Source organism: Oncorhynchus gorbuscha, linkage group LG15 (genome assembly GCF_021184085.1).
Source record: "Oncorhynchus gorbuscha isolate QuinsamMale2020 ecotype Even-year linkage group LG15, OgorEven_v1.0, whole genome shotgun sequence".
Taxonomy (NCBI): Eukaryota; Metazoa; Chordata; class Actinopteri; order Salmoniformes; family Salmonidae; genus Oncorhynchus; species Oncorhynchus gorbuscha.
The window spans coordinates 16,985,983-17,009,169 of record NC_060187.1 but is presented as its reverse complement, the minus strand read 5'-3'; the positions used below and the strand labels follow the sequence as shown (position 1 = coordinate 17,009,169).

At 43.8% G+C, this 23,187-nt stretch overlaps 1 protein-coding gene across 1 annotated transcript in view; it reads right to left on the bottom strand.

Annotated features, from left to right (window-relative positions):
- The window catches only part of LOC123996668 (collagen alpha-1(XXIV) chain-like), a 216,399-nt gene that overhangs the window by 172,229 nt on the left and 20,983 nt on the right, over window positions 1–23,187 (bottom strand). Inside the window, exons 3-4 of the mRNA XM_046300243.1 lie at window positions 10,799–12,240; window positions 965–1,018 (exon numbers count right to left, since the gene is read on the bottom strand). Of these exons, the coding sequence (XP_046156199.1) occupies window positions 965–1,018; window positions 10,799–12,240 (1,496 nt within the window). The remainder of the gene's footprint in view (window positions 1–964; window positions 1,019–10,798; window positions 12,241–23,187) is intronic.

Here is a 23,187-nt window from a genome sequence, read left to right as displayed (position 1 = left end):
TTATCATTCTTAATATCATTATTATATCTGGCAGGCATACACATGTACTTGTATTTGTGCACGCACGCACACACGCATGCACACCGCACACACACACGCACACACCAGGTAACTACCTCTCTCAAAGCATAAATGTATACCATTCACTCTAATACTGTAGATCGCAGAATGTTCAAATGCCAGGGCATTGAGGTCAAATCATGTCTAGTGCTGTTGAATGATCTCCCCAGGGCTGTGATCAGAGCATTGTGATCAGAGCGCAATGATCAGAGCATTGTTCAGTCTCAACAACACAGCACCATCTGGAGCTGCTTTTTCTACCTTGATGCTCTACCTTGGTCCAGGGAAGTAAACATTGTATGTGTTCTCCTCTCACAGGACCATCTCATTCAGCCTCACCATTACAGCTCATCCCTGGTTCTTGTTGGAATCACAAAAACCACTAGCATGTATGTCAGCAGCTCTGTCACAGTGCTGGATCACTGAGGTGAACACAGCCAAACCAAAGACATATGGGTTGTGTCTAGCTTGTGTCTGTGGATTGATGATGACGACGTGAGAGTGCACTGAGAAGTGTATTCAGCCACAGAGTGGGTGTGTGAGCTGTGTGCATCTGTGCTCTCTGGCAGGTTCAGTCTTAACATGCCTCACCAGGACAATAAACCTGACCTCACATTGGCCGTACTGAGGACCACTACTAGCTACTTCCTGACATGTCCTGGAATAACCCTTGAAGAAGCCATTTTAAACTCCATCGTGACCTTTAGAGATCTTATAACAACATGCTGTAGCACCGCACAACACTGTACATAAAACACTGCTAGTGTTCAGCTGCGCCTGTGATGTTTATCTTTTAAGCTGCCTATCACCTCAGGGAAGGGAGTGGCACCTCCTAACGCTCGATGACATCCCAGTGACATCACACCTGTTCACAGACAGGTAAAACACATTTTACAGTACTCACCCGAGCTCCTCTCTTCCCAGCAGGACCAGGTAGACCCCGGGGACCAGGAGGACCCTTTTATAGAGAGAGAGAGACAGAGAGAAAAAAGAGAAGAGAAAGGACAAGAGGAGAGAGAGACACATATGTCACAGACACGCAAATAAGTTCTAAATCAGAAGTGATAGCATGCTGTTTAATGTATAGGCAGATGTGGGGAGGTGGATACTGTGTTTACTATATGTAAGAGAGGCCAATGTTCTCCAAACCAGTAATGGCAAAGCTTTCAGCCAGTTCTGGGATTAACATAAACTCTTTGTCAACGCAGGAAGAAACACATGGTATGATTCCACTTCATGTTAGTTTGGACGCAAGATGTAAAAGAAGAAGGAGAGAAAAAAGCGCAACACACATGTGCTCAACACTTTTACATTCCAGTGATGGAAATGAAGACTCTAGTAAAGTACTGGTAAAACATGATTTTTATGTGGTATGTTATGTGGTAGATTTTTTTGCCATCACACAAATGCATAACAAAATCCCACGAATGCACACATCCACTCCACACAGATGTGGAATACGGAGCTCACCTGTTAACTTTCAAAATACAGACATACATCCGGTAGGATGTATTTACAGTATGATGCAAAATGCATCATACCGGCTGTAGTTCTGTATTTTGAAAGTTATACATTACATTTACATTTAAGTCATTTAGCAGACGCTCTTATCCAGAGCGACTTACAAATTGGTGCATTCACCTTATACATCTTGAAAACTTGTTTGCTGACGTGCAAAACATTTTGAGACTATATCAACAATGAACTAATGAAACAAATGACAAAATACCGTTTTGGGGTGGAGTTTTTCTTTAAAGTATTATTGGAAACTGGAGGCTTTTCAAATTAATTTGCAGTTATCATGTATCCTTCATGGGCTGCTGATCCAAGTCAAACAAACAGAGAGAGAGAGAGAGAGGATATCACTGGACCAACTTACAGGAAAAGGGTTCGCTGAGTGCCTTGGCTCTGGATGGGTAATACTGATGACAATCTGACTGCTATGACACTGTGTTCACAATTTAGCAAGCTGCTAAACAGCATGAAAGAGTCTGACGGTCAGGTCATATAATACACACAGACAGTCATGGAAAAACTATTTGAGATAATACAGAATAATAAATGAAGAGTGTGTGTGTGTGTGTGTGTGTGTGTGTGTGTGTGTGTGTGTGTGTGTGTGTGTGTGTGTGTGTGTGTGTGTGTGTGTGTGTGTGTGTGTGTGTGTGTGTGTGTGTGTGTGTGTGTGTGTGTGTGTGTGTGTGTGTGTGTGTGTGCGCGTGCGTGTGGGTGGGTGTAAGTGCGTATGCACGTGTGGTTGTTCCCACATGTGTGTGTGCATTTCCAAGGGAGTCCTGCACATTCTATTCCTCTCTGTCAGTATCAGAGGGACAAAGGGATAATGTCTCAGAGACAGAAACAGCTGGTTGCTCATGGAGTCACACTCCTACACACACAGTGATGGAAACATTGAGTGCACTACTACCGCCTTCTTCTCACCAAAACAACAGGACCAAGAGAGACACTGATTCTTCTTTCTTTCTTTATCTGATGATAATATTAGCAGCGTGATGGCTGCATGTTGTGCCTAACAAAACCCTAAAACAGGGAGTGTATTCAACATTTCACACGGCCCCTTATGTCTTTCTGCTTTTACATGTATCTTTATGGCATGTGCCATGTAATATCTGTTCATTTGCTTTCTACTGTAGGTAACATCAGACTGAATGCTGCACTCACCATTGTTCTCTGTGGTTGAACCAGGCTAGGAGGCACTAATAGTACCAGCAGTGAAATGTATTTCAGATAGAGGAAGTGAATCATGAAGGCGATGATTGAGAAATCTGTACTTCCTCCCTCTTTGAAGTGCCTTTGAAGTGTGCAGCTGGGGTGAACTCCCCCAAACATCCTCCTCAAATCCCAGTGTCGAGTCAAACTGGATCTCAATGGGACCCGATCAAAATATCATAAATGTTAAAATCAGCATAGACCAGCCTAAATTTCAAGCTGGTCCATGCTGGTCTTTGCTGGTCTGATGCTGGTCAAGCTGGTCTGACCAGCATGGTCAAGCTGGTTAGGCTGGCTGACTAGCTGGTCAAGCTGGTGATGCTGTTGACCAGTTTATTCAGTTATACTGGTGATGCTGGTATGCCGGTGACCAGCTTTTGCAGTTATACTGGTGATGCTGGTATGCTGGTGGCCAAACTGGTCCATGCTGGTCTATGCTGGTCTAGCTGGTCAAGCTTGTCTGCAAAACCATGGCCATCATTATCATATTTCCCAGCATGCTCTATTGCAGTATGATTATTATATATATTTTCAAAATCTGTTTTTTTATGCTACACAAAGATAATTAACATACATTTTTCTAAACTAATCCAATATGTTAGTTGTACTTATTGCACCTTTTACCAAAATGGTTGTTCCAGTTTAGATGCTTTAGATCGTCTCATTTAATCATCTCACCTTTCCAACCCTGGCAGTCATTCTGAATGCAGATTGTGGGTGAATAAAAGTTCACATTTTTGGATATCCCTGCTCTGGCTGGATTCCAAAAGAAATTAAACATCACTTTGCAAAGCCATCAAATAAGGTGACTTAATGCTTGTTTTGCTGGTAACCAGGATATGGAGGTACGCTGGTGACCAGTTTATGCTGGTCACCAGTGTCCAAAACACAGGGAAAGCTAGTGGTCACCAGCAAAAACACAGTGATGGCTGGCCACCAGCAAAAATACTGCAAAGGCTGCCCTATGCTGATCTATGCTATTCTTTTCAGCAGAGTAGGTAATTGCTATTGTAGTTATTTCTAAATTACTACCTGCTAAATAATGGGCTGAAATAGTATAAATACATAGTTATTGTAAACATGATCCTCCCCTTCTATGGAATGCTCACCGCCCTCATATGTCATGTCTGATAAAACGTTTTACTTGGTTCTTCAATGATAGATGGAACAGATAAGGTTAACTTAACAAGTAAAGACCAACAATGTCCAACTTATCACATGGAATGTTCAAGGGCTCCTTGAGGGGGGGAAAAGCATATTGTTCTCATACACTTAAAACGATTGCCAGCAGATGTGGTTTTCTTGTAAGAGTTACATTTTTAAAAAAAATGAAAAATGTAACATTTAAAGAGGAGCTGGGTTGGAAAAGCTTATGTTGCCACCTACTGTAGTAACAGCAGAGGTGTAGGCATCCTGATAAATACGAATACACAATTGTCCCTTATATCCCAGCACATGGACCAAGAAGTTTTCTAATGCTGAATTGTACCTTAGATGATGAAAGATACACATTGATTTCATTGTACAGTATATCCCAACAGGGGTAAATCTGGTGGTTTTAGAACCAATTAAAGCTATATTAGATCAAATCCAGACAGGAACTATTATTTTAGCATGTGACCTTAAGCATACATTCGATAAGATTGGCAGATGTTGTAATAAAAAAGGCAAATTTACTGTTGGGAGCCTCCAAAGCGGCTGAACATTTTTATCTCTACAAATAATTTACATGACACCTGGAGATTACGATTCCCAACAACAAAATACTATTTTTTTGTCAAAGTAAGAAAAGCTACTCAAGAATTGACCACATTTTTTTTTAAATGGACTCAACAATTTACTGGATTCAAAAATGTATGATGTAGTGATATCGGATCATTATTCACCAATAGAAAATGCAGTTAGCGACAGAATTTGGAGAATGAAGAATGCGCATCTTTTGGACTCTAAATGTATTAATTACGTTTTAAAAAATTGCCATTACATATGTAGACATAGAGGACAGAGAAAAGCAGACCCCGACATAATTTGAGATGACTTTAAGGCATGCATATGTGGAATGATAATATCATATCCTGCTAAAGTAAATTATGATTTCAAAATTAAAAATAAATCAAAATAAATCAGTCCTAGAAAAATCCCATAAAAAATCTTTACATTTCTGAACTCATGCAGGAATACGATCTTTAAATTCTGAAGAAAGCCGACAACTACATGTTAAACTCAAATAAAGCATACTTCTTAATGGCAAATATACCTGGTAAACAAAGTACAGTCGTGGCCAAAAGTTTTGAGAGTGACACAAATATACATTTTCACAAAGTCTGCTGCCTCAGTTTGTATGATGGAAATTTGCATATACTCCAGAATGTTATGAAGAGTGATCAGATGAATTGCAATTAATTGCAAAGTCCCTCTTTGTCATGAAAATGAACCGAATCCCCCAAAAACATTTCCACTGCATTTCAGCCCTGCCACAAAAGGACCAGCTGACATCATGTCAGTGATTCTCTTGTTAACACAGGTGTGAGTGTTGATGAAGACAAGGCTGGAGATCACTCTGTCATGCGGATTGAGTTCGAATAACAGACTGGAAGTTTCAAAAGGAGGGTGGTGCTTGGAATCATTGTTCTTCCTCTGTCAACCATAGTTACCTTCAAGGAAACACGTGCCGTCATCATTGCTTTTCACAAAAAAGGGCTTCACAGGCAAAGATATTGCTGCCAGTAAGATTGCACCTAATCGCCCATTTATCGGATCATCAAGAATGTCAAGGAGAGCAGTTCAATTGTTGTGAAGAAGGCTTCAGAGCACCCAAGAAAGTCCAGCAAGCGCCAGGACCAACTCCTAAAGTTCATTCAACTGCGGCATCGGGGCACCACCAGTACAGAGCTTGCTCAGGAATGGCAGCAGGCAGGTGTGAGTGCATCTGCACGCACAGCGAGGCAAAGATTTTTGGAGGATGGCTTGTGTCATGAAGGGCAGTAAAGAAGCCACCTCTCTCCAGGAAAAACATCAGGGACCGACTCATATTCTGCAAAAGGTACAGGGATTGGGCTGCTGAGGAATGGGGTAAAGTCATTTTCTCTGATGAGTCCCCTTTCCAATTGTTTGGGGCACCCGGAAAAAGTCTTGTCAGGAGAAGACAAGGTGAGCGCTACCATCAGACCTGTGCCATGCCAACAGTAAAGCATCCTGACACCATTCATGTGTGGGGTTGCTTCTCAGCCAAGGGAATGGGCTCACTCACAATTTTGCCTAAGAACACAGCCATGAATAAAGAATGGTACCAACACATTCTCTGAGAGCAACTTCTCCCAACCATCCAGGAACAGTTTGGTGATGAACAATGCCTTTTCCAGCATGATGGAGCATCTTGCCATAAGGCAAAAGTGATTACTATGTGACTCTGGGAACAAAACATTGATATTTTGGGTCTATATCCAGGAAACTCCACAGACCTTAATCCCATTGAGAACTTGTGGTCATTCCTTAAGAGGCGGGTGGACAAACAAAACCCACAAATTCTGACAAACTCCAAGCATTGATTATGCAAGAATGAACTGCCATCAGTCAGGATGTGGCCCAGAAGATAATTGACAGCATGCCAGGGAGGATTGCAGAGGTCTTGAAAAAGAAGGGTCAACACTGCAAATATTGACTCTTTGTATCAACTTCATGTAGTTGTCAATAAAAGCATTTGACACTTATGAAATGCTTGTAATTGTACTTCAGTATTCCATAGTAACATCTGACAAATATATCTAAAGACACTGAAGCAGCAAACTTTGCGGAAATTAATATTTGTGTTATTATCAAAACATTTGGCCATGACTGTACACTACAGTGCATTCTGAAAGTATTCAGACCCCTTGACATTTTCCTCATTTTTTAGGTGCCTTTTGGGAAACTCCAAGCGGGCTGTCATGTGCCTTTTACTGAGGAGTTGCTTCCGTCTGGCCACTTTACCATAAACGCCTGATTGGTGGAGTGCTGCAGAGATGGTTGTCCTTGTGGAAGGTTCTCCCATCTCCACATAGGAACTCTAGAGCTCTGTCAGTGACCATTGGGTTCTTGATCACCTCCCTGACCAAGGCCCTTCTCCCCTGATGTAACGACTCCCACCGAAGGTGGCTCCTCTGCCTGTTTGGGCAGCGCTCGGCGGTCGTCGTCGCCGGTCTACTAGCCGCCACCGATCCCTTTTTCCTTTTCTGTTCGTTTGGTCTTATTGTTTGCACCTGTCTCTTATTTTGGTTTCTTGATTCATGTCTATTTAAGCCTGTTAGGCCCACCTATTTTTGTGCAGGATTGTTTTCTGTTAGTCAGGGTGTATGTGTTTGTGTTCCTGTCCGTTTGTGCCCTGTGTTGGGTCAGACTATTGTTTTGGGCGTTTGTTTGGGAATCCAAATAAAGTCGGTTCTGCACTTGACTCTGCACCCACCACTCCAGGCGATTGTGACATCTGATCGCTTAGTTTGGCCGGGCAGCCAGCTCTAGGAAGAGTCTTGGTGGTTCCAAACTTCTTCCATTTAAGAATGATGGAGGCCAATGTTTTCTTGGGGACCTTCAATGCTGCAGAAATGTTTTGGTACCATTCCCCAGATCTGTACCTCAACACAATCCTGTCTCGGAACTCTACGGACAATTCCTTCAACCTCATGGCTTGGTTTTTGCTTTGATATGTACTGTCAACTGTGGGACCTTATATAGAAAGGTGTGTGCCTTTCCAAATCATGTCCAATCAATTGAATTTACCACAGGTGGACTCCAATGAAGTTGTAGAAAAATATCAAAGACGATCAATGGAAACAAGATGCAGCTGAGCTCAATTTCGAGTCTCATAGCAGAGGGCCTGAATACTTATGTTAATAAGGTATTTTTAAAATGTATCTTTTGTACATTTGCTAACATTTCACTTTGTCATTATGGGGTGTTGTGTGTAGAATGCTGAGGTTGAATTTAAAAAAATCCATTTTAGAATAAGGCTGTAATGTAACAAAACGTGGAAAAAGTCAAGAGGTCTGAATACTTTCCGATGGCACTGTATATGTGTATATATATATATATTTTAGCTAAACATTGCACTCCACGAGGAGCCTGCCTGTTACGCGAATGCAGTAAGCCAAGGTAAGTTGCTAGCTAGCATTAAACTTATCTTATAAAAAACAATCAATCAACGATAATCGTTGCTCCAATGTGTACTTAACCATAAACGTCAATGCCTTTCTTAAAATCAATACACAAGTATATATTTTTAAACCTGCATATTTAGCTAAAAGAAATCCAGGTTAGCAGGCAATATTAACCAGGTGAAATTGTGTCACCACTTGCGTTCATTGCACGCAGAGTCAGGGTATATGCAACAGTTTTGGCCGCATGGCTCTTTGCAAACTAATTTGCCAGAACTTTACGTAATTATGATATAACATTGAAGGTTGTGCAATGTAACAGGAATATTTAGACTCATGGATGCCACCCGTTAGATAAAATACGGAACGGAATAAACGTTTTGTTTTCGAGGTGATAGTTTCCGGATTTGACCTAAGGCTCGTATTTCTGTGTGTTTATTATAGTTAAGTCTATGATTTGATATTTGATAGAGCAGTCTGATTGAGGGGTGGCAGCAGCAGGCTCGTATCTCTACACAGTTATAAAATTGGCAAGGTGGTGTAAGTCTACACGAAACACAGACCTTATTTTAAGTGAATCTAAAAATATCCTATGGAATAAATGAATGAAGGAACCGCTTTTCAGATTTCACTAGAAGGTGTCATGGGAATTATCACTCCCACTTTGGTAGTCAATTCTTACCATGTCCATTATTAAAATAGGATTTCCTGCATATAGAAATTACAGTTTTTGTTTTCAACATTCATCACAGTTAACTTAAACTCTATTTTTATTCAAACAGTTGAGAGTATTTGTCTCCTAAGCAGACTCTTCAGTATCATTGTCACTTCAGAGCTGTGTGTGTGTTTTACAGATGGCAGAGAAAAGCAGAGCACCAGTGTGGGACTATTACATGGAATTGGCACCAGGGAAAGCAAGGTGTCTTACTTGTGATAAAGATGTAAGCATGGGGTCAGCAACGGCTAAATAAAAACATACCACCAACCTGTGGAATCACCTTAAGAACACCCATCCAAAAGCCCATAATATGTATTATATTAAGTTATTGTTCATTCAGTATTGTTGCAATTGTCATTATTACAAAAATGTGTGTGTGTGTGTGTGTGTGTGTGTGTGTGTGTGTGTGTGTGTGTGTGTGTGTGTGTGTGTGTGTGTGTGTGTGTGTGTGTGTGTGTGTGTGTGTGTGTGTGTGTGTGTGTGTGTGTGTGTGTGTGTGTGTGTGTGTGTGTATAAATATATATATATTTTTAATCGGCTGATTAATCGGTATCAGGGTTTTTGTCCCCCAATAATCGGTATCGGTATCGACGTTGAAAAATCTACTCTACTCTACTCTACTAAAAACTTATACATATACTAAGAAATCAATCAATCCACCATCATAAACACAATGGAAAAATCGCAAGATTTATTATTGAAATATTGAAATAGCATTGGCAACCAAGAAAAACAAATTGATACAATTTAAAGGCCAACAATAATGGAGACACTAGGGATGGGGGTGTGAGCATGTGGGTCTGAGTAGATGAGATGAAGAAATTGTTTGTGTGAGTCTGTAAGTTGTTGTTTGTATGTGTAAGTTTGTATATGGAGTAAAACATGTATAAAATGGGCTGTAAAATAAAGGGTTACCAAAGATCTTTGGTCATGAAAACTATTGTACAGTATAGGCAATTAGGATCTATGGAGAAATAATCCAGAAGCATCAGCATTGCATATTCATATACAGCACCTATGTTTACTATATACTTCTACACTGACTATCTGGAGCCAAAGCCAAAGCCTCTCTGAGGGTGAGATACTTTTTGTGTTCCGTTCGCTGTACTTGCATGCTCCAGAGCAGGTAAATGGAGCACGGAACACGGAACTGGGCAAATTGAGCTTGGGAAAGCATGGTGCACAGGAGAACGCTGAATAGAACATAGCCATATTCTCAATCTGGAGCTCTGAGTGCAAAAGGTGGTGACATCACAATCACACACTGACCCACTGATCTTCCTCTGATCCTACATCCAAAACATGGAGCCTGTTAGAGAGTACTCAACAGCTATTGGCTGCTCTCATTTTCTCAACACATAAATCAAGGAGGATGAAAAACGAGTCAATATCTGACTCCTTGTATTATGGAAAACAGTAATAGTCTGGTTTAGTTGGCCTCCTAAACATTTGTCTACCAGTCCTAGTCTCATGTAGTTGAATGAGAGAAACAGAAGTTAGGAATGGACTTCCACCTCACGGTAAAAGGTGTAATCTGCAATAATTTGATGGTCAAATAAAGGACAGATTGTGGCTTCAAGTCCTTCAGGAGAAAGATTGAGCAGCAAAGACCGACTTAGAAACACCTCAATCAGCTGTCATTCCCAGGCTGCCATAGGGTCATAAGCAATAGATCAACATCGCCGATATTACAGAATGGTGTAGTCTTGTTCTCCTTGAAGAGAAGAAAAGCTACCTCTACAGCTAGCTGACATCAGCCTGTTATATGCTCTTTTGTCACTGGGATATAGGGAGCAACCCTCAGTTATAAATGACTCCCCTCTCCGCTTACACAAGAGTATGAACGAGTCACTGGCATTATTTCAAAAGGGGAATGACGTGTTATTTTAACCACCTGTTGATACATGAAAAAAGAAAAGTGCTTGGACACGCCCTCACCTTGCCTCTAAATCAATACAAGGCCCTGGCAAAACATTTGTGTGTTTAAAAGAGAGGGCCAACAGAACACTCAAGACCTCATCACCCTAAGGCTTCATTAATTATGTATTGTAATTTCCCCCTATTGCTCATGCACGCCTCTGCTCTGACTTCCGGGAAACACACTACGAAGACAAGTTTCTAACATTCTCATATCTGTTATTAGAATTTATGAATTCCAAACACTTACCGGAGGACCTGGGTCTCCTTTGGGGCCAGGAAAAGCCTCGTCATAGTCTCTGTAGAAGTAGTCTGGTTCCTCGTATCCATAGTCGTAGCCTTCCATGCCCACATCGTAGGCCCCTTCCTGGCCATGCTCTTCTGAGGTGTCCACCTGGTTCTCCCGGTACAGGGTGGTGCTGTTGGGTCTGAGCTTGGTGTCCACGAGGTGGTTAGTGGGCTGGGGCCGAGAGTCTCTAGGCCTGGAGCTGTTCCTCAGGCCCTCCTTCAAGCGGCTCTGCCTGACATGGGAGATCAGCCCTGGGGTGGCTGTGGTGACCCGTTGGGGCCTACTGGGGCTCCTCTCCTCCTCCTCCTCTTCCTCCTCCTCCTCCTCCTCCTCCTCCTCCTCCTCTGTGTCATTCTCAGACTGGGGAGACTGCCTGGTGGAGCCCCCTGTTGGGCCAGATGCGGAGCTGGAGTTGGTACTCCTGTGTGTGATGCCCATGGCCTTCAGCCTACTTAGAGTGCCTGAGGACGAGCCAATGGGGCCTGCTGTGGGTGTATGGATAGAGGTGAGGTGCTCCAGCAAGAAGCTCTGGGTCTGGGTCCTGACCCCCAGGTGAGACTGCTCTGAGGGGCTTAAATACGGTATTCCAGACCCCTCCAGGGAGGGGCTGAGGCTGGGGGCTGATCTGGCCAGGTTGGTGGACTGCTGGGAGTCTACAGCCAGGGAGAGGGGCACCACCACAGTCTGGGATGCTGGAGAAGGAGGAATAGGGGAGAAAGCTAGGGAGCCAGAAACCTCCATATCCAAGCTGGAGGGTGGCGGTGGCGATCGGAAAGTGTCAGCCAGCCGGCACTGTTTTTTAAGGTAGTGGCAGTAATGCGCAGCAGCCTGGGCTGAGGGGTAGATGTCCAGCTGGCATATGAGGCCATGGAACTGGGCTGCTTTAGACTTCATCCTTCCTAGGGTGAGCAGGCCTCTGGATCCGGACCCCAGCACATGTGCCCGGGTCAGCGTCTGTTCTCGCTGCTGCACCACCCCGCAGTCCGCATGGAACGAAACGGAGCGCGGCCGCACGCTCACGGCGAAAGAGTGCTGCCACCCGTCGTGTACATTGTAGGTGAAATAGACAGAGGCCTTTTCGCCGGTGTACACCACCACCTTCCTGGGCAGCAGCTGGATGCCAAACTGCAGCTTGTCCCTGCCGTCACGCACACTGAAAAGGAAAGCATTGTTCGCTCGCCAGGAGCTTAGGCTAACCACGACAGAAAACTCCTCACCGAGCTCCGGCGGGAACAGACCCCCTGTGGCGGCTTCAATGTGGGCGTCCGGGCTGAGTAGGACCCCGGCTCCTGGGGTAGAGGAAGAAGGAGAGTGAAGGGAGGAGGAGGGGGAAGAGGAGCTGGTCCCTGGGGAGAGGGTGTCTCTGCTGCCGGTGAGGCCCAGCCAATGGAGGATATCGACACCTGTGGAGCAGAGAGGGGAGAGAGATCAGTTAGACAGCCAGACAGATACTTGCAACATCTTCAAACCTAAAAAACAGTGATAGGAAGAGGACATTAGGATCATCACTCTACACTCTTAGAAAATGAGGTTCTAAAAGGGTTTTTTGGCTGTCCCTATAGGAGAAACCTTTTTAGTTCCTGGTAGAACCCTTTTAGGTTCCAGGTAAAACTGTTTTGGATTCCATGTTGAACCATCTGTGGAAAGAGTTTTACATGGAACGCAAAAGGGTTCTACCTGGAACCAAAGGGTTCTTCAAATGGGTCTCCTATGGGGACAGCCAAATAACCCTTTTAGAACAATTTTTTATAAGAGTGTAGGAGGAGGACCAGTTAGAAAAGGAGATGAAGGAAGAAGAAGAAGAAACAAAGTAAGGAACGCAAGTAGAAGAAGCACAGGAAGTGAATGAAGTGAATAAATAGGTGGAAGGTCTGATCAAGGCTTGGCCGCCATGACATCACAGATTACCCATAATCCTCCTCAGACAGCCAGGCAGCCAGGCCAGTGAGTGAGGCAGCTGGGGGCCAGATGATTCCAGACAGGGGACTACACAGGGATAGATGGTACAGTACAGTACTATCACACAGCAGTGTGTGTGTGTGTGTGTGTGTGTGTATGTTTGTGTGTGTGTGTGTTTTTCAAACAGCCTGTTTGAATCAATCTGCCAACAGAGATTCATGATGCTCTCTTTCTTAACAAGCTGAGTCATGAATTTTCCTCTCTCCCAGGTGATTCCTCAAACTACATGTCTGACCTGCTGACATTGAAGTACAGCAGGAGAACAGCGTTTAAAAATGAGTTTAAAAGTAGTGGAAAGAGTTTCTCAGCATGGTAGTTAGCTAGGTTTGAATCAGGGAATAATGGGGTTAGAGGGAAACATTACAATCTTAGAAAAAAGGGTTCCAAAAAGGCTCTTTGGCTTTCCCCATAGGAGAACCCCTTTTGGGTTCCATATAGAACTCTTTGTGGAAAGGGTTCTACATGGAACCCAAAAGGTTCATTCAAAGGGTTCTCCTATAGGGACAGCCAAAGAACACTTTAAAGTTCTAGATAGCACCTTTTATTTGTACAAATGTCAACAGCATGGCACAATATTTTCGGAAGAGCACAATATGACAAATGAGAACAAAGAGGTATGAAATATGTTATGAACATTTAAATGTTAACATTCAAATGAATATGGGGCGGCAGGGTAGCCTAGTGGTTAGAGCGTTGGACTAGTAACCGGAAGGTTGCGAGTTCAATCCCCCGAGCTGACAAGGTACAAATCTGTCGCTCTGCCCCTTAACAGGCAGTTAACCCACTGTTTCCAGGCCGTCATTGAAAATAAGAATTTGTTCTTAACTGACTTGCCTGGTTAAATAAAGGTCAAATAAAAAATAAAAATAAAATATCAATTCCAAGATGGGGGTAGCAGTAGGATGTGTCTGTTTGTCCTTGTCTTATCCTGTGTAAATAGCCGGTCTTCTTCGTATATACCTTAATCTCACTTTCTATCTACGAACTAAATATACTTTCCTGCAATCTGCCTCACCCAATGTGGTACAGATCTGCTATTTTTATTCCTTATAACTGGAACTTCCATCAGGAGCTAGCCAGCTAACTAGCTACTAGTCTTTGTTAGCCACGGTTAGCGGTCTTCACCTTTTTCTCTGTCACCAGCCAGCCTTAGCTCGAACAATACCTGCTAGTCTGGCACAGCTCGATATCAACCCAGAGCTGTCGGACTGCTTTTCTCTACCAATCACCGGATTTCTGCCGCTCTGGATCATTACATCGGATCATCGCAGGTAGCTAGCTGCAAACGAGTGGCCCATGTTAGCTAACACCTCTGTCCCGAAGCAAACACCAGCTAGCCTTGAGCTAGCTTCGAGCTAGGCCCATATATCAGCTAATTCTAGGGCTACAACACATCCTTTGCCAATTGGCCTGGACCCTTTATTGTCGACACGGAGCCAGCCGATCCATCACGAATGGACTGCCGACGTGGTCTCAACAGGCTATTCAGTTACGTTGTCGCCGAAGAACCATCTACTTGCCCCGGCTAGGCCCGCTGTGTCCCCTGCTCGCCTAGCGTAGTAGTGACTACCGAACAGCACCCTGACTCACCTATTGCTGCTCTTTTGACCCTATGATCATTCTAAGAGTCCCACTCTGCCCATTCATCGCCATTTACCCATTGTTTTCTTAGCTCTCCTGATCAACACTTGTGTTTTCTTAATGCCTCTCTCTAATGTCAATAGCTGATGTTCTGAAAGAGCTGCAAAATCTGGACCCCTACAAATCAGCCGGGCTAGACAATCTGGACCCTCTCTTTCTAATATTATCGACCGCAAATGTTGCAACCCCTATTACTAGCCTGTTCAACCTCTCTTTCGTATTGTCTGAGATCCGTAAAGATTGGAAAGCTGCCACGGGCATCCCCCTCTTCAAAGGGGGAGACACTCTAGACCCAAACTTTTACAGACCTATATCTATCCTACCCTGCCTTTCTAAAGTCTTCAGCCTCCCGTCTAGTATCACTACTCTGGACAGTTCTGACTTAGAATATCTGGACAAGTACAAATACCTAGGTGTCTGGTTAGACTATAAACTCTCCTTCCAGACTCACATTAAGCATCTCCAATCCAAAATTAAATCCAGAATTGTCTTCCTATTTCGCATCAAAGCATCCTTCACTCATGCTGCTAAACATACCCTCGTAATACTGACCATCCCACCGATCCTTGACTTTGGCGATGTCACTTACAAATTAGCCTCCAACCCTCTACTCAGCAAATTGGATGCAGTCTATCACAGTGCCATCCGTTTTGTCACCAAAGCCCCATATACTACCCACCACTGTGACCTGTATGCTCTTGTAGGCTGGCCCTCGCTTCATAATCGCCGCCAAACCCACTGGCTCCACGTCATCTATAAGTTTTTGCTAGGTACATCCCTGCCTTATCTCAGCTCACTGGTCACCATAGCAGCACCCGCCCGTAGCACACACTCAGCAGGTATATTTCACTGGTTATCCCCAAAGCCAACTCCTTATTTGACCACCATTCCTTCCAGTTCTCTGCTGCCAATGACTGGAATGAATTGCAAAAATCACTGAAGCTGGAGTCATATCTCCCTCACTAACTTTAAGCATCAGCTGTCAGAGCAGCTTAGCAATCATTGCACCTGAACACAGTCCATCTGCAAATAGTCCACCCAACTACCTCATCCCCATATTGCTTTTTTCTTCTTCATTGCACCCCAGTATCTCTACTTGCACATTCATCTTCTGCACATCTATCACTCCAGTGTTTAATTGCTCAATTTGAATTATTTCACCACTATGGCCTATTTATTGCCTTATACCTCCCTTACTACATTTGCACACACTGTATATAGATTTTCTATTGTATTATTGACAGTGCGTTTGTTTATCCCATGTGTAACTCTGGGTTGCTTGTGTTGCACTGCTTTGCTTTTTCTTGGCCAGGTCGCAGTTGTAAATGAGAACTTGTTCCCAACTGGCCTACCTGGCTAAATAAAGGTGAAATAAAAATAATAATACTTTTTTTTAAATCAAAAGGAATCAAGACTCAAAGGTTTTACTGACTGTGTGTGTATGTGTGTGTGTGTGTGTGTGTGTGTAAGAGAGGGAGAAACTGGCAGACTAAGGCAGTAACTCAGTGGAATCCAGGAAACAGGAAAACGTCAGTGGGGAGATCCTGGGAGGAGGACGAGGAGGAAGAGGAGGAGAAGGAGGAGAAGGAAGCGGAGAAGGAAAAGTAGGAGGAGGATCAGGTAGAGGAGGAGGGAGGAGGGATTAGGGAGGGGGAGAGCAGGAGGAGGAGAAGTGATGAGGGGGAGGAGGAGGAGGAGGAGGAGGAGGGAGAGGAACAGATATTTTCATTGCTAATCAAGAGATGCTAGCTTTCTTTGAAAACGTTTTTCCCCTTGCTCAGGGATCTGCTCAGAAATTTGTTCATGGGTCTTAGTCACAAAGTCTGTTTTATTGATTTGGCAGAACAAGAGGGAACATAACTCAGCCAGTGGTTTAAACACACACACACGCACAACCAGTGTTTTGAATTTAAAATTAGGCTTCTATAGTGTGTTGTCACAGCAGGTTCAACGTGGTCGTAAAAACTGAAGTAAAAAAAATATTTTTTACTGAAAACATCTCTGGGGGCATGCAAAACAGAAAATAGTCAAGAACGCAGACTGGTAAAAACTCTGACCTCAAAGCCGTAACACAGCTATTAGAATGAGTCGCACACGTATGACGTATGACGTCGACACCTTTCACCTTGGCCACGGGTCAAATTGAACAGACAATAACTTATTTAGAAAAGCGTATTATAAATGTGGGGAGGAAGGGGTAACAGATGGTGACTGACGTTTACCTTTGTAGCTTTTGTATTTTTAACATGTTCACATGGAAACACTTAGGAAAAAGCATTAAGGATTCAGTGATCATAACATAATCAAATGTTATTAGCATTGTCTAAAATGGGGATCCAAACAGTGACATTGGTAAGCATTATCTTTATGCCTAAACTGTAAACAACATAATACTGGATGTATTTTGAAGAATACTGTTTACATTTTCCTTACACACGGCAATGGGCACACGTCCAAGGATTTACAAGGTGGTAGATCCCATACACCCCCTGAACTCTCTGATAGTTATCTGAGTATGGTGTAGGGAGCTGGGGTGGGGGGGGGGGTGAGTGGGTATGGTGCTGTTGGTGTCAGGATGTCTGTGGTTTACTAGCTTTACCATCGCTCGGATTCAGCCAAAAGGTTGCTTTGTCTGTCCATCCATAGAGGCCTTGGAAAATACAGAGACTGAGCGAGTTAACGTGCCTCACAGTGCTCATGTCTGAGTTCATGTGCTTATGAGGTCCTCTCTTTCCTAAACCTGGTCCTCTCTTTCCTAAACTAGTTGTCTAGTCGCTCTGGATAAGAGCGTCTGCTAAATGACTTAAATGTAATGTAAATGTCTATGCAGCCTGGGAACTAGTTGTGCATGCAGCCTGAGGACAAGTTGTGTATGCAGCCTGGGAACTAGTTGTCTATGCAGCCTGGGAACTAGTTGTCTATGCAGCCTGGGAACTAGTTGTGTATGCAGCCTGAGGACTAGTTGTGTATGCAGACTGGGGACTAGTTGTGTATCCAGCCTGGGAACTAGTTGTGTATGCAGCCTGGGGACAAGTTGTGTATGCAGACTGGGGACTAGTTGTGTATGCAGCCTGGGAACTAGTTGTGTATGCAGCCTGGGAACTAGTTGTGCATGCAGACTGAGGACTAGTTGTGTATGCAGCCTGGGAACTAGTTGTCTATGCAGCCTGGGAACTAGTTGTGTATGCAGACTGGGGACTAGTTGTGTATGCAGCCTGGGAACTAGTTGTCTATGCAGCCTGGGAACTAGTTGTGTATGCAGACTGGGGACTAGTTGTGTATGCAGCCTGGGAACTAGTTGTGTATGCAGCCTGGGAACTAGTTGTGCATGCAGACTGAGGACTAGTTGTGTATGCAGCCTGGGAACTAGTTGTCTATGCAGCCTGGGAACTAGTTGTGTATGCAGACTGGGGACTAGTTGTGTATGCAGACTGGGTACTAGTTGTGTATGCAGCCTGAGGACTAGTTGTGTATGCAGACTGGGAACTAGTTGTCTATGCAGCCTGGGAACTAGTTGTGTATGCAGACTGGGGACTAGTTGTGTATGCAGACTGGGTACTAGTTGTGTATGCAGCCTGAGGACTAGTTGTGTATGCAGCCTGGGAACTAGTTGTCTATGCAGCCTGGGAACTAGTTGTGTATGCAGACTGGGGACTAGTTGTGTATGCAGACTGGGAACTAGTTGTGTATGCAGCCTGAGGACTAGTTGTCTATGCAGACTGGGGACAAGTTGTGTATGCAGACTGGGAACTAGTTGTGTATGCAGACTGGGGAAAAGTTGTGTATGCAGACTGGGGACTAGTTGTGTATGCAGACTGGGGACTAGTTGTGTATGCAGCCTGGGGATTAGTTGTGTATGCAGACTGGGGACTAGTTGTGTATGCAGACTGAGGACTAGTTGTGTATGCAGCCTGGGAACTAGTTGTCTATGCAGCCTGGGAACTAGTTGTGTATGCAGACTGGGGACTAGTTGTGTATGCAGACTGGGTACTAGTTGTGTATGCAGCCTGAGGACTAGTTGTGTATGCAGACTGGGGACAAGTTGTGTATGCAGACTGGGGACTAGTTGTGTATGCAGACTGGGGACAAGTTGTGTATGCAGACTGGGGACTTGTTGTGTATGCAGACTGGGGACTAGTTGTGTATGCAGCCTGGGGACAAGTTGTGTATGCAGACTGGGGACTAGTTGTGTATGCAGCCTGGGGACAAGTTGTGTATGCAGACTGGGGACTAGCTGTGTAGGCATCCCAAATGGCACCCTATTCCCTATTTAGTGCATTGCTTTTGACTAGGGCCTATAGTGCACTAAATAGGGAAACGGGTACCATTTGGGATGCAAAGTAAATATCTGCAATAGATCTCTCCTTTCCTCTTCTCTTCTCTCCCTTCTTTTTCTCTCCTTTCCTTTCCTATTCTCTTCTCTTCCTTATTTTCCTCACCTCACCTCACCTCTACTCTACTCTACTCTACTACACTCTACTCTACTCTACTCTACTCTACTCTCGCTAGCTGCACAGAAAAGAGAATCAATGTCCTTGACATTCTTTGCCTGGGGTAACATTAGCCAGGATTCCAAGCTGTCTCATTATGTGAAGACAAGCTGCCCTGGCCCAGCCCTCAGTCAGTCACTGAGCATTCTGCTCTCTTCTGCATTCCTCCTCATCTTCTTCTAATGATGGATTGATCCTGCTGTGTAGTGGTGGTGTAGTGTTGGTGGTGGTGAGGTCTACAATGATATAGAGATAGAATAATAGCATGAAGTAGCAGTCAAAAGTTTGTGCACACCAACTCATTCAAGGGTTTTTATTTATTTTACTATTTTCTATATTGTAGAATAATAGTAAAGACATCAAAACTATGATAAAACACATGTGGAATCATGTAGTAACCAAAAAAGTGTTAAACAAATCAAAATATATTTTATATTTTGGATTCTTCAAAGTAGCACCCTTTGCCTTGATGACAGATTTGTTGTTTTGTTGGCAGTATCTCAACCAGCTTCATGAGGAATGTTTTTCCAACAGTCTTGAAGGAGTTCCCACATATACTGAGCACTTGTTGGCTGGTTTTCCTTCACTCTGCAGTCCAACTCATTGGGTGATTGTGGCGGCCAGGTCATCTGATGCAGCATTCCGCCACTCTCCTTCTTGGTCAAATAGCCCTTACACATCCTGGAGGTGTGTTGGGTCATTGTCCTGTAGAAAAACAAATCATAGTCCCACTAATCCAAACCAGATGGGATGGCGTATTGCTGCAGAATGCTGTGGTAGCCATGTTGGTTAGGTGTGCCTTGAATTCTAAATCAATCACAGAAAGTGTCACCAACAAAGCACCCCTACACCATAACACCTCCTCCTCCATGCTTCACGGTGGGAACCACACATGCGGAGATAATTTGTGCACCTATTCTGCGTCTCACAAAGACCCGGTGGTTGGAACCAAAAATCTCAAATTTGGACTCATCAGACCAAAGGACAGACTTCCACCGGTCTAATGTCCATTGCTCGTGTATCTTGGCCCAAGCAAGTCTCTTCTTATTATTGGTGTCCTTTAGTAGTGATTTCTTTGCAGTGATTCAACCATGAAGGCCTGATTCACGTAGTTTCCTCTGAACAGTTGATGTTGAGATGTGCAGTTAGTTGTCGATTTCTGAGGCTGGTAACTCTAATGAACTTATCCTCTGCAGCAGAGGTAACTCTGGGTCTTCCTTTCCTCTGGCAGTCCTCATGAGAGCCAGTTAAATCATAGTGCTTGATGGTTTTTGCGACTGAACTTGAAGAAAGTTCTTAAAATTTTCCACATTGACTGACCTTCATGTCTTAAAGTAATGATGGACTGTCGTTTCTCTTTCCCTATTTGAGCTGTTCTTACCATAATATGGACTTGGGTATTTTACCAAATAGGGCTATCTTCTGTATACCACCCCTACCTTGTCACAGCACAACTGATTGACTCAAAAAATTAAGAAGGAAAGAAATTCCACAAATTAACTTTTAACACGGCACACCTGTTAATTGAAATGCATTTCATGTGACTACCTCATGAAGCTGGTTGAGAGAATGCCAAGAGTGTGCAAAGCTGTCATCAAGGCAAAGGGTGGCTCAAATATAAATGATACTTTGATTTGTTTAACACTTTTTTGGTTACTAATTGATTCCATATGTGTTATTTCATAGTTTTGATGTTTCACTATTATTCTGCAATGTAGAAAATAGTAAAATAAAGAAAAACCCTTGAATGAGTAGGTGTTCTAAAACTGCTGACTGGTACTGTACTATCGGTGGTGGTAAAGGACTTGACTGCCTGGGTTTAGCCTGAATTGAGCCTGCCTCAGGAGGAGTGGAGCTGGGGGGGGGCTGCCTCAGGAGGAGTGGAGCTGGGGGTAGACCTGCCTCAGGAGGAGGAGTGGAGCTGGGGATAGGCCTGCCTCATGAGGAGGAGTGGAGCTGGGGATAGGCCTGCCTCAGGAGGAGGAGTGGAGCTGGGGATAGGCCTGCCTCATGAGGAGGAGTGGAGCTGGGGATAGGCCTGCCTCATGAGGAGGAGTGGAGCTGGGGATAGGCCTGCCTCATGAGGAGGAGTGGAGCTGGGGATAGGCCTGCCTCAGGAGGAGGAGTGGAGCCAATTCATATTGGAAGCATATGGAATATATCTGGCATGTCCTCTGTAATATCCCTGTCTTCTGCAATATACCTGTACATGTTGAGTGGCCAGACTGTTTAATTCAAGTTGAGTGTCAGCCAGGGGGGAAAGTGAGGTGGCACAGTCTGGTACGGCGTCCCGGCAAAATAAATAGTGGGGGTACGTTGTATAGGTAAAGCATGAGCCTATCACAATTAATACAACATGCCATATGACACCATTCATTACCATTACTGCATGTCAGCTGTATGAAAATGACTGAAATGACTGGAAACCAGGTGCTCTACGCTCCAAATTGCGTTGTAGTTTGAGGAGAACACTTGCATTTTGTGAAGGCGGAGGTGAGGTGCCGAGACCGAGGCGTGAGTGGACAACAGTGGATGCATCAATTCAGGCTACAAGTGTAGGCCTAATGATAATCACAGAATGTCATGACAATACACACAGGTGTATTTTAACAGCTGTCTCTTTCCATTCATCAAATTAAAGGTGCACGGTGCACTGTTGGGTATTTTGTGAGTGAACGAAGGTGCTTGGGTCGCCTACAGGAGCGCTGTTGTTAAGTGACTGTTTGACAATCCGATGAAATCATCATGACTGGTTGTGTTTAGGCCACATTAAAAGGCCTAGGCGGAGTGTCCATAAGGCTAGGGGAAGCTAAGCTTTCCCGAAAGTAAATAGAATTCAATTGCCAAAATGATATACCCTAATTATCTTATTCCTGTCTATACAGGAATAAACACAATCATTCAAAATAGGCTACAACACCAGAAAGCACGAGGATCATTAGCTTACGTTTGCTTTTTTTGCTGAGGATTGTTTTAAATCACATAGCCTACAGTCGGAAGGCCCCACAATTTGTGCATGACACTGCACAGACCAAATAGACTAATGTTGAGTTGTGACTGTCAGTAAAAAGCAGAGACCCAGCCAGGCATATCACAGTATTTAAAAATACAATCAAGGAAAAACTATTTGGAAAGCAAATGGCTGTTGTGGTAAAGAGACGACAATGAAAAGACTCCAATCTGTCTTTTAGTTATATTAACTTAATTGAGCGAACAGTAGCCTCTCTCATTGGCACCAGCAGAGAACATCAGCCACATCCCCGGTGAGTCTGCATATTCACTGTCTTCATTACTGGGTCAGTGCCACTTCTGTTTGTTTTTGGACAATAACTTCCTCCTACAGGTGAAATGGGCGTCATATTGATTGTCTCCCCTTTTCGTAGGCCCATTATATGGATCAGACTGTTTGTCAGTATCAGCAGAGTATCCTGTAATTTTTGTAGCAGGCTTATTTTTTTAAATGCATGCTGGGTGTCCAGTACAGGTAAGAAATTACATCACCTCTGGTGTCAGCCAAGGTCTTGCACCATAATAATATCCTTAGCAGATGTAAGCCTAGTAGTTTCTGTTTGCTTGTTTTTGCCTTATTACTGTAACGTGTGTTGAGACCCACGCCACATGAAACTAGTTTTGAACTTGATTGACAGCAGTTCCTCCTCCATTGGACAATAACACCGACAGCTAAACATACAACTCTGACTGAACTTGTTGTTGCTCTGCAACGGTCATAGGAGGGGAGGAGAGAGGAGAAACAGAAATATGTAATCATCCGACCAAGCCTCTCAACCGCTCTCTTTTCCCGATAATTATCTGGAATACTGATGGATATCACCTTATCAACTTATCCTCTGCATCTGTCCAGAGAAAGAGCTGTTGCCAAACACATTAAATCATTATCTCAGTCTGGTTGACCTTTAGTTTCCCTATTCTCTTCAGTTTCATTCATTGGTGTACTTCGTGAGAGAGAAAGAGAGACAGAGAGAAAGAGAAAGAGAGAGAAAAACAGATAGAGAGAGAGAAAAACAGAGAGAGAAACAGATAGAGTGAGAGAGAGAAACACAGAGAAAGAGAGAAACACAGAGAGAGAATATTTGACCACTGTGACTGACCCAAACTTAAGGAAAGCTTTGACTATGTACAAAATCAGTGAGCATAGCCTTGCTATTGAGAAAGGCCGCTGTACGCAGACATGGCTCTCAAGAGAAGACAGGTTATGTGCACACTGCCCACAAAACTGAGCTGCACTTCCTAACCTCCTGC